General features: G+C 44.4%; 1 protein-coding gene across 4 annotated transcripts in view; it reads left to right on the forward strand.

Annotated features, from left to right (window-relative positions):
- The first annotated feature begins 966 nt into the window (after positions 1-966).
- Positions 967-12,506, forward strand: part of TTLL11 (tubulin tyrosine ligase like 11) — a 240,160-nt gene continuing 228,620 nt past the window's right edge. For 2 of the 4 annotated variants that reach the window (XM_081311494.1, XM_081311495.1), the window contains exon 1: positions 1,003-1,605. In XM_081311494.1, the coding sequence (XP_081167620.1) occupies positions 1,162-1,605 (444 nt within the window). In that variant the 5' untranslated portion in view covers positions 1,003-1,161. Of the gene's footprint in view, positions 1,606-12,506 lie in introns of all 4 variants that reach the window. The other 2 variants (XM_081311491.1, XM_081311493.1) reach the window with 2 other exon arrangements.

The raw sequence follows: 12,506 nt of genomic DNA on the forward strand, positions 1-12,506 counted from the left end.
TCCATGTACAGATGAATGGATAAAAATAATATGGAATATGCATACAGTGGAATATTAGCCTTAAAATAGAATGAAATTCTGATGCATGCCACTACAAGAATAAATCTGGAGGACATTATGCTAAATGAAACAAGGCAATGTTTCTGCTTGGGTGAAGTACCTAGGGTAGTCAATTTGATCAAGAAAGAAAGTAGAATGGTGGTTGCCAGGGGCTGGGGTTGGGCGGAATGAGGAGTTATTATTTCATAGAGAAGGAGTTTCCCCCTGGGAAGAAGTAGTACTTCTAGTTGATTGATGGTGGTGATGGCTGTACAACCCTGGGAATCAACTGAAAGCCAACGAATTGCATATTTGAAATGGTTAAGAGGTAACTTTTGTTATCTATCTTTTACTACAATAAAAAGGGACATCACAAGTAAAAGGAGTTGTTAATGTCCTCAAGTGGGCTGAGGATCTGTAGGACTTTTCCACTCTGTTGGAAACTCCCTGAGAACAGAGCAAGGTATTTCTGCTGTCAGTCTGGGGGTGCTCACAGGACCAGAAAAGTGGAACTCTTGTGCTATATAACTTGATATACAAGTCCCTGGGGTCTGGACTTGTTATATCCATCACTAGATGAGATGTTCCCATGCTGGATTTCCCCCAGGACGGGCGGGAGGAGAAGGGGACCAGGAGTTACCCCAGTGAGTGTGAGTGTGCATGAGCGGGTGGGAAACTGAGGCTCTTGTTGGAATTAGATGTCTCTCCTTCCTAGTCCCGGGAGCCCCACGTGAGCTCGACGTTTTTCCACCCTCAGTTTCATTTCCAGCCTGTGCTCCGAACGCTCAAAAACCTAGAGAGTTTCCTGGGTGTGCCGGCCAGGGCAGCTAGTTGCCCTTTTCCAAGATGGCCGCCAGTGCCTCTGTGACAGGCCTGGTCACGTGTGCAACCTCGCCTATGAGGTCGCCGGGGCCTGGTCGGCGATTGTCCCTTCCCGGGTCCCGTCTGGAGGCGGTAAGTGCCCTTGTCAACCTGAGCCTGAGCGATCATGGCAACGGGCTTGGGCGGGGAGCGGTTGGCAGTGGCGGCAGCAGAGGCAGTGGCGGCAGCTGGGTCGCGGGCCGGGGCGGCAGAGCGGCGGCGGCGGCGGTGGCACTGGCACCGGCACCGACCCTGAGCGCCATGCGGCGAGGCAGTTCCAAGAGGGAGCTGGCGGCTCAGTCGGAGGTGGAGGCGGTAGCCGCGGCCAAAGCAGAGACAGAGGCCAACGCGGGGGTGACTGCCGGACAGACCGGCGTGGACTCGGGCGCGGCCGGGGAGCCCGAGAGCAAGGCCGGGGAGGAGCAGTCCCAGGCCCCGGCCCCGGTCCCGGAGCAACCCTGCGCGGAGGAGGGGGATGCCCGCGTCGCCCCGCGGCGGCCGCCCACGCTGCACGCGCACAAGCCGAAGCCGGCGCGGGACCTCTGCGCACACGGGAAGCCCAGGGTCAAGGGCTCAAGCTGCAGGCGGAGTGTCCGCCGTCCAGAGGAGCAGAGCTCACAGCGGCCAGTCACCGTGGACAGCTCCAAGGCCAGGACCTCCCTGGACGCCTTGAAGATCAGCATCCGCCAGCTCAAGTGGAAGGAGGTGAGGCCCGGCCCCGCTGCGTGGGCACAGGGGGGTGGACAGGACAACTGCAGAGGACCCGGCTTGGCCCAGGCCCGGTCGGCAGCCCAGGGCAGAGCGCCTGCCGTGTGCCACGCTGGGAACCCGCTTGTCAGCTGCAAAATGCTCATCCTCCAGGTCAAGTTAGCCACTCCCTCCTTTGGCTCCCCTACACCTCTTTATGTCTCCAGATCTCAGCCTTGGCCTCCTCATGCTTGTTTAGAAGTCTGGGACCAGGGCCTTCTCTGTTTCATTTGTTTAGTGCTCACTATGCAAGTATTGGGGATGGTAAACAGTTTGTAGTCTCCAGGCAGAAAGACCTAGGGTCTCACTACACCCTGCTACTTAGTTGTGCAATTGTGAGCAAGTGGACGCTCCTCTTTAGACCATTACCTTCTCTGTTAAGTGAGGACAATGCCAGCAATACCAATCTCATTGTTTTGTTAATATTAGAAGACTTAATATCTACTGTATAGCACATAAGTATCTTATAAATGATAACTTCTAACACCTTTTCTCTTCCTCTGCCACCATCATGATTATCACCACTGTCATCAGAGCAGGCCCTGTGTTTTATGATTCAGAACTTGCCATATGGCAGTTGTCAGTAAGTGGTGGATGAAAGGATGACTAAAGAGATGACTTACTCATCCTTGAACTCATTTTAGACCTGTTGGGGTCTGGGGTAAAGCACCACGACTTTCAGAGTATTCTATTGCAGTTGGCTGATTGAATTAAGCCATTTGCCTTTATTTGAGTCATATGGGCTATTTAATGTGTTTTCAGGAGTGTTAGTATTTTGGTTTAGGACAGTTGAGCCAGGAGACTTATACCAATCTATTTAACAGGTTAACAGGTTTGTAGTGGGCAACACAAAGTCTTATGTACTTAGCTTTGTGCCTTGGCTGTGGTAGACTTTCAGTAATGGTTTCATGAAGTTGGAGCCTGCAGAGAGATGGCCACAGAGAGGATCAATGTGATCCGAGGGTGGATGTCTCAGTAGGAAAGACTCATTTAATTTGGAAGAAAGTCAATTATCAGGCAGGGAAGTCTTTCAGGTAGGTAGGGGTCATCACTGGGCAGGTCTGGCTGCAGGTGTCTGGGCCCTAAACCTTGGGACATGCAATTTAGGAGAGGACTTTTATGCCCAGGACATCTAGGGGAAAGTAAGGACAGGCTCCTAGTTTGAGAATATCTGGGTTTCTAGACAAGGACCCAGGTCCAGGCCAGAGATAGGAGGGTCAGAAATGTAAAACTGAACTTGTCAGGATCACGGACCTACTAAAATCCAGGGACAGAAACCCAGCCACAGAATCAGGTTAGGCAGACTGGTCCTCGCAGGGCCTTTGCTTAGCTTAGCCCTGTGGGAGGGAGACACACAAAATGGGCTAGATCTGTTCATTAGGCCAGATGGGCTCAGCCAACCAGCCCGGGTTTATTTGTTCATTCTGTAAATGCCCACAACGCAGTGCTAAGCTCTGTGCTGGATCCTGGGAGTCACGCTTAACATAAAAACCTTGCCCTCAAGGACCCTAGAGTTCAGTGGGGATATAAAACACAAATAAGACATAATTGTAGTAACCACAGGGCCATTGTTGCTACTTCCTGAAATGCTGGTTTCCCGTTATTTGCACAGCTTACTCTGTCACTCTTTCAGACTTCTATCAAATTCCACCTCCTCCAGCCCTTGCTCTTGTTTATTTTTTCATAGCACCAAACCCTGCCTAACATTGTCTTATGTATTATTTGTTGATTGTCTTCCCTCACCAGAATGTAAGCTCCACGAGGGCAGGGGCTTTGTTTTGTTTGCTGCTGTACATGGAGGTGCTTGGCACATGGAAGTTGCTCAATAAATTTTTGTTGAATGGATGAATACATTATGTGACGAGTGTTTCTCTCTCTCTGTGTGTGAAGGTGTCAGTACTGTGAGAGGCAGAGGAGGCCACCTGTGAAAGGGCTTCCTGGACAAGGTTAACTGCCGCTGAGTCCTGAGAGCTGGAAACGAGCCAGAGTTATTTAGGGCAGTGGACTTGGGGTCCCTAGTAGAGAGAGTGGTACAGGCGAAGCAGAGGCACATTTGGGGCTTGGCATGTAGTTCCGTCTGGCTGGATCACCAGGTGGGAATTGGAATGGTGAAGATGAGACTGCAGAAGTAAGCAGGGGCCAGATGTATGGGATTTGGACTTTTTTCTTGGAAGGAAGCCGTGTAAACCACTGTAGGATTTTATTCCATCCACCAGCTTTGCTACTTCAGGCAAGTGAGTTAAACTCTTAAGGCCTCAATCTGTTTATTCTGTTCAATGCCGGTGGGGAGAGCAAGTTTAGTGGTTCCCAGCCTCTCCAGTGCTGAGGCTTCATAATGATAGTGTTACCCTACATGAGCTTGGTGAGCCCAGTAGGGGGCTGGTGGTTTCCAGAGCCTTAACTGTAACTGCCCCCTCCACCCAGGTCTATCTTCTCCCACTTGGAAAGATATTTTACATAGGTGGAGAAGCTCATTCTAGCACATTTGAACATGATTCACTCGCAGAAATGAATAGATTTGTGATTGCACACTTAAATGTCTCTCTTTCCCATTAATCTGTGAGGTCCTGAGGGGAGGGGAGGTGTCTGACTTGTGTCCCTAAAGCACAGCACATTGTAGGTGTTCAAAATGTTCATCAAATGAATGTGGAATACTTGCAGCAGAGCTCATGTGTCATCTGATTCCTTAGAATGGGGAGTTGAGAAGTGCCAGCTTAGATGAACTTTGAAACTCCTTCCAACTTTAAACAAACATTATAGTATTCTTAGTACCCATTAAAAAGTTGACCATATGGCAAGTAACGTAGTAGACCTGCTGCTAACAAAGTGGAAACACGCGACCTCCCTGGGCCACAGTTCCCCCATGTGTTGTGGGGTGATGTTGGGCAAGATTGGCTCCAACTCCCAGCACTAATGTTCTCGGAGCAAGAACTTCTACTTGGGGCTGGTGTGCAAGGAATGGAGCAGCAGTGTCCCCTACCTGTCTTGCTGTGCTGCAGCTGCAGGGCTGGGGAGTCTCTGCTGGCTGGCTTTGGTGGGGCTGGATGGTAGCCCAGGTAAGAAGTAAGATCGCAACCACTAACAGAGTGAAAGCTTCATCTCCTCTTGTGGGTGTGTAGTGAGAAGCCATACAACATGGTCCACTCAACAGGGCGACGCTGAGCCAGCATGTGAAACCAGAAGTCTGTTCAGTTGCTGGGCACAGCCTCCCTTCTGTTTTAAATTTTCTTTATTGTATACATGGAACAGCAATGACAAACACTATGGTGGGACCCTTTATTTACCTCTTACTCTATCAGCTGCTGTTCTTAGTGCTCTACATGCAGACAATTATTTGATTCTTCCATAACCCAATAAATTTAAGTGCCTTATTATGTCCATTTTACAGATGAGAAAATTGAGGTTCACAGAGGTTAACTTACCCAAGGTGTATGGCTAGTGAGGGCAGAGCCGACATTTGAAACAGCTATTACATTTGGACCCAGGCTTCAGCCCTGTGCTCTCCCCACTACTCCCTGATGGCTCTCTCTTTATCTGCAGAGCCCTAGTAAGGGGCTACAGATACAGGAGCTCCCAGTGTAGAGAGAGGGACAGACCTGCAAACATACAATGACAGTTCCTTCTGGAAGGTGAATGGACAAAGGGCTTCCCATGCAAAGCGGCAACAAAGGCAGGAGGGTGGATCTGGTTTTTGATGCAGAATGGGTGGCTTGGCGGTTTAGGGAGCACGTGGACAGTAGAGAGATGAAGAAGCAGCCAGATCAGATTCCAGAGCGCACTGGCAGCCGTGCCAAGGAGTCAGCAATGCTGCTGACTGCATTTGCTCACAGACTTCTTGCCATATATAGACCCGGCTTCTCTTGCCCACTCTCCTTCAGTCCCAAATGAACCATGCCACCCTCAGATGATTCATGCAGGACAGATCTAATTCAACTGTATTCACAGTGTTAAATTTGTTTCTCAAAGGGAAAATTTACAGATGCCAGACTTGTAGATAAGAATAAAGTTATTTTTAAATAGCAAAGTCCTGTGTGCAAAGTTACCACTGAAATTGCAATGAGAAAAAGAGTGACGGCTCCTGATTCCTAGTTCAGGCTGCTTGCTCCTGGAATTGCATGGTCCTCTTCCAGCCATGCCCGCCTCTCTCTCCGTGTCCTGCATAGACACCCTAGAGAATAGATGCCACTGTTGCTGTGAGCTGCCCTCCTTGGAGATTAGGTTGTGTGTGCACAATGGTGCCATGGACACCAGCTTATATGAATGAGAGCTCTGAGGGACTTGATAGTGGGTCCTTTGTTGACAGTTTGCATAAGCCCCTGTCCTGAGGTCTCTGACGGTATGAGTTCTTTGTTTCAGAGACTCCAAATCATATGTTGTATTCTGGAACTGACTCAGCCTTTCCTCTGACATTGCACAATTACTGTATCATCCCACTTACCAGTTATGCAATATTAGTTTATTAATAATATGTGCTCGGCATTGCACTAAGTGCTTAATGCTCACCAAAAATTGTGTTGAGCATCTATTATGGATTATGTTGTTTCATTTTTACAGCTGCCCTCTGAAGCAGATCCTATTATGTCCAATTTATAGATGAGGAAACTGATATTAGAGAGAGGCTGCTAAAGGGCTACCCAAGGACACACAGGTAGCAAGTGGCAGAGAGCTGTCTGGGGCCTGAGCTTGTAGCCAGTATATAATCTATAGCATCTTCTTTGATAATCCTTTGCTAAAAACCATCTTGCAAGGAGTTATGCTACATCATCATCATGAACATGATCATCACCATCATCATCATCTTCTTTCCCAGGTAATAATTGAAGCAGGTCCAGCAAGTAAGTGTGAGTGAAGGCTCAAGCCTCATACTCTTTTGCTCAAAAGACCTTTAATAATCCTCCACTTCTTAACCTCATCCATCATCTGACTCACACCTCTTAAATGACAGAGGAATGACACTCAGAGCCAGGAGAGCAGTATTGAAAATAGGGCTTAAAATATGTTGAAATAACCTTGCCCGGCAGAGGGAGCATGCGGTGCCAGTACCTCCTAAATCCTATCTTGCTGCCACCATGGAGGAAAAGCGACCCCTGTGCCATATGACCAGGTGAGTTGTATTACTCCTCTGTGGAACGCAAGCCAGTATTGAATCATCTCGGAATCCTCTGGAAGAAGGAAGAATATAAAATGAAAATTTGGGTGGTTTCACTTTCCTTCCGCTTCTAGTTGCAATGATAGTCATCTTTTTGAATGCCCAGTTTTTTGAAGACAGCATTTTATTTAAGAACGGTTCATACCCTACTCCATAAATATTCTCCTTCAACAGACAGGTTATTTCAATGTCTAATCCACCAGAATTTTTCCTTTGTGAGTCAAACTTGTCATAACACAAAAATCACAATTCACTACGGCTGTTATTTGAACAATACATGTAATAGTTTCCTGAATCCACGCTAAGTTCTTGAACAGTCTTTTAAAAGACAATAAATTCAAGGGCTGGTGTTCAAGGTCTATAAGTACCACAAATTAACTTGTCTTATCAAGTGTAGAAATTCCTAGAGCTATTTTCTGTGTTATAAATCATAAACTGTGTTGTGCTTCAATTTTGGTACTGTTTTAGATGCTGGTTTTGTATCAGCTAAAGTTGAATACAGAAATTCACTCATACATTTTATTTCTCTTTAAAATCTATTCCCTGAGAAGAACATACCGTAAAAATAATTGACCATTTTAAAGTGCCTTCTCTAAAGGGGAAGTGTTGTATCCTGGAGTTGGCACAGGCCTTGAAATCAGACAGTTGTGGGTTAAAGTTCTTACCACTAAGCTTGTGTGACCTCATTGGTTGTAGACTGAATGCAGCACCTTCTGAGCCCCAGCTTCTCCAGCTGTAACAATGGGCAGGAGAGAGTGACACTTACCTTGCAGAACGCTTGTGAGATTAAAGGAAGGAATGTAGCACCTTGCCTTAGCCCAGCAGTGGGCACACCACTGGTATTCAGTTAATGTTCTTTTCCTTCAACAGGGTAATCTCAGACATTGGTTATGGGATCTATTTTTCTTTAATGAGAAGAAAAAAGTATTATAGATTTAGAGTCTGCACATATAGGTTACTGTTTAACCTGAAGAGATGTGACCAGCTCATTTGACTCATTTAAAAAATACTTTGTGACCTACTCATTCCAGACTATATTTGGGCTCTTGGGTCCAAACCCAGAGCCTTCAGCATGCTCTCCCACTGCGCTACACCTGCTGCCCCACAGCAGATAACCAAACATGTAAAGATGGTTGTGGGAAGAGGGCCAGCTCCATTTTGGATGAATGTCAACTTGAAGGAGCCTAGGATTAAAAATTTGGAAAGTAGTGCTGATTTAACCTATTTTCTTTAAAATAAATTATGCTTTTAAAGTTCCATGAACCTAAAGGGATATATATTTTTTAAAGCTTCCTTTCTGGACCCAGGGCCTATTGCATGCTTTGGCATATCAATTATATTCATCACCATGGAAAACTCATTCCAGCTGTTTGAGTGACATCACATCTTAACTCAGGGTTCACAAAATTTAGGTGACTTCACAGGGAGAACTGAGGTGGTGGGACATGAAAGGAAGAGATGTGAATTTCCTGGGTTGATCTCTCCGCTCTTCCCTTCTCAATGATCCTGGAGAAAGCACAGTCACAAGCCAGTTTGAGTCTTGGCCCTGTGACCTACTGGCTTTGTGACCCTGGCTGAGTTGCGTTACCTCTGTGCACCACAGGTTCCTCATCTCTAGAAAGAACATAGAACACTTGTTAGGCTTGTTTTGAGAACCAAGTCACATGTCTTTGAAGCCCGGTACTTTTTTTTTTTTTGGTACCAGGGATTGACCTCAGGGGCACTCACCCACTGAGCCACATCCCCAGCTCTATTTTGTGTTTTATTCAGAGACAGCATCTCACTGAATTGCTTAGCGCCTTGCCGTTGCTGAAGCTGGCTTTGAACTCATGATCCTTCTGCCTCAGCCTCCCAAGCCACTGGGATTACTGGCGTGCGCCACTGCACGCAGTACCGTGCTTTAAAGTAAGAATATGTGTTGGTTTGGCTTTCCCTCCGATGAATTTCTGACAGATTAATTAAATTTTATACAGAAGAATTGATAATGGGAACAGGCAAATAGACTTGCTATTTCTTTAATTAGTTTAGAAGCGCCCCTTCCTTGTGGTTGCTCCTCTGAAGCTGAGTTATGTCCCTTGGATCCCTCCACAAAGGTGGTTATTTTGCTGGAGAGAACAATGGTCTTGTTTCTCTCTCCCAGGTGGAGCCACATCTCTCCTCCTGCCTCACGCTGAATCGTGCCTTGCCTTCGCAGCTGCCTCTGCTGCCATTTGTGCACGTGTTTCTTTCCCTGGGTGTCTGTGAACCATTACCTAGTAATTTTTATAAATGCTTTGTGAGTCCTAGCAGGCATTTCCGGCAGCTCCTTCTCTTCTCCCATCTGCTTCTCTGTCATCTGAATAAAACCTCTCATTCTTAATGAAGCTGGAAGAATAGGACTGTTTATCTCCTGTGCAGTTTGCCCTGGGTAGAGTTTACTAGTATGTAAATCCTAGAGTGTCTGCCTAGAACTCTGAGGCCAGGTTTTGTGCTTTGAACTCATTGAGTGATTCATTTCTCATTGTGTTTGGAATTACAGTGTATAGAAAATTTCAAAAGCAACAAACAGGCAGTTTTCTGAATGAGTCACAAGAAGCACAATATGGCTTAATGGTCTAATACGACAAAGTCTTTTTCCTGCTCATGCAGTGTGGGTTGGTGGGGTTGAGGACAGGGCCTGTTGTCATCTTGGCTTACAGGGGCACCTGCTTCCCTGAGTCATTGAGAGGAAGGGTACATGATGCATTGCATTCCCAGCCTGTCCCCGGGAGTGGCACACCACCTCTGCTCACATTTCATTTGCAAGTTCTGTGGCTAAGACTAGCTTCAGAGGAGCTGGCGATGTGCAGACCTACTATGAGACTGTAAACAGGAGATCCCGACTACTCAGTAAAGTGTGCTAATCACCACCACAATGCAGATCATAATTACAGACACAAGATACACAGTATATAAATGTAAATATAGACAATTTCACTTCCTTTATTAGATGCTGTAGTTACACAACATCTACAGTGTTTGGTAACGGCCTCTTAGCAGTACTTTGTGTACATCTTTCTGTTGGTATGTATAGATCCATTTCATTTTAATAACAAACCTAAGAGTCCATTTTATGGACATGCCACAATCTATTGATGCAAATAGTTTCCATATCTTTTCTTAGCTGTTACAAAGTGTGGCATAATAACATCACCGTTCATTTGAAGTATGTATTTGTGCAAATGCTTCTGCAGGCTAAATTCCTAGGAACGTTAGGTTGCAGGGAATAGGCACTTTGTATTCTGATAGTTCTTATAAAATTGCCAACCGCAGTGTTTGGGAGTGCCTGTCTTCTCATATCCTCTCTAATATGATATACCATTAACCTTCTAAATTTCTGCCAAACTGAGAGGCAAAATATGTTCTTTCCAGTTGTCAACAAGCTTGAGATTTTGCACAAGTTTATTAGTTATTTGTGCTCCTCCATCTGTGAAAAGATTTGTATTCTTTATTCATCTTTTGGGTTGTTTCATATTATGTTTTTTCTTATTGGTTTATGTCTATTATGGGTTCTTTTATATGTGTTGTAAAAAATGTTTATCCTCTGTTGGTAGTTCTAACTCTTCAACACTTCAGAGGTGTCAAGAGATGTACAGCTTCATACTAGAGGTCAGCTCTCTTGGCTCTTACGACAGGCATCATTCCAGGGGACTGTACCATCATCTTACCTGTTAAGTCCTTTCAGTTCTAGGAATATTTCAACAAAATTAATATATGTGCATTAAAATAAGCTGGGAATAATAATCTAGAGCTTATATATCCCTTATTATCATTAAAAGAATAAAAGTACAGATTGTGCTTTAAATTGAACCCTGTGGCAATGTAGTATCTTACATGTGTGTGTGTGTGTACGTGTGTATGTGTTTGTGTGTGTGTGTGCACCACCCTTCATATAGGACATTGGGCAGATATCATATCCTTTCATACATTATACAACACACAAAGAAGTCACTTTTGTGACCTGTTCAGCAATTAATTTTGGTGGGAAGGAGCAAAAACACTTCAAACAAAGGACTACATTTCATTTCTGATAATATGTTGCTAGTTTCACACCACATGACTTATTGCCATCATTGCTGTTCTTGCCACTTGAGACATGTGACTTCTTTTGACAAATCTGATATCTTGGATGGTAGGTAAAAGGTGCAGGAGTATTACACCGTCTTTCTTCTGATGGGTTCTCATTGCATCATTTTAGTTGTGCTTAGCAGATGTTTGAAATCCAACAAATTTATAAAATCTTTCTTGTCTTTGTTCATGAATTTATGATTGATCCATGCATTTATAGTACATGTATCAATTATGCAAATGAACAAAGGCAAATACCAATTTCTGCCACTGATAGAAGAGGAATATTTGCAGTCCAACCCCTGATGTTTATCCAATCACCATGGAACCTGTTATGGGCCCCACCATGTTGGTTAAGGTGCCTTGGCTGTACTCTTTTTTCCCCGTCCTTGAACTTTGCTGAGTACTTCTACTATACCATAGTTTATTCCAACAATGACACATTTACTATCTAACCATTTTACAGTGAGAGTTTCATTACTTGTAATCTGTGTTTAAACTGTGATCGTGTAACTCTCTTGTTGTTGAAGTTTTTTAATCAGTTGTCAGTTTCAGAGGACACTTGTTTAATTCACTTTCCCTCAGGGTGTATGTTTTGGACCAACAAGTACAGACAGGTCATAACCAATGAATAGATTGTCAAAAAAAAATCAAATATGGCATTATCACATCCAAGCAACATACTAGTTTTATACCTAAGAGAAATGAAAATATATGTTCACATAACATTAATTTTATAGCAGCTTTATTTATAATAGCTAAAGAAATAAATACAATCCATATTGGATAAATAAGATGTGGTATATTCAGACAGTGGAATATTATTTGGCCATAAAACAGAATGAAATACTCATACATGCTACAACATGGATGAACTTTGAAGACATGATGCTCTCTGAAAGAAGTCAGCCATGTGCCAGGCATAGTGGCACATGCTTGTCATCCAAGTGATTTGGGAGGCTAAGGCAGGAGGATCACAAGTTCAAGGCCAACCTGGGCAACTTAGCAAGACCCTATCTCAAAATAAAAATAAAATATAAAGGATTTGGGGGTGTGACTCAGTGGTAGAGCGTCCTCAGTTCAATCCCCAGTACTAAAAATAATAACAGAACAAAGAAAGGAAGTCAGCCACAAAAGACCACATATTGTATGATTCAGTTATATGAAATGTTCAGAATAGGGAAACCTATCTAGGCAGAATAAATTAGTGGTTCCAAGAGTTTGGGAGTCGGAGAGGATTTTGGTGAGGGAAGAGGGGAGTGACTGCTAGTAGATATAGGATTTCCTTTTGGCATAATAAAAATGTCCTACCATTGATTATGGTATTCCTAACACAGCTCTGAATATATTAGAAACCACTGAATTATATACTTTGAATGAGCAAATTGTATGACATGTGAATTATATTTCAATAAAGCTGTTAAAAATGTTGTATACTCATCCAGTTTTCATCATGTAATAGTACTTGTTTCCTTGGCAGTAACTGGAAATATGCTTCAGGGACTCAAGTTCAATGTCCTCCGCTGATCATTTTGCATTGCAGTGTTGTCTGGCATGATACACGGGCTCCTTGGACGTCTGTATCTAATGGAACCCTGGCATAAAGTGGCATAAAATAGTGACA

Source organism: Spermophilus citellus (genome assembly GCF_964194105.1).
Source record: "Spermophilus citellus genome assembly, chromosome: 2".
In the NCBI taxonomy this organism is placed as follows: domain Eukaryota; kingdom Metazoa; phylum Chordata; class Mammalia; order Rodentia; family Sciuridae; genus Spermophilus; species Spermophilus citellus.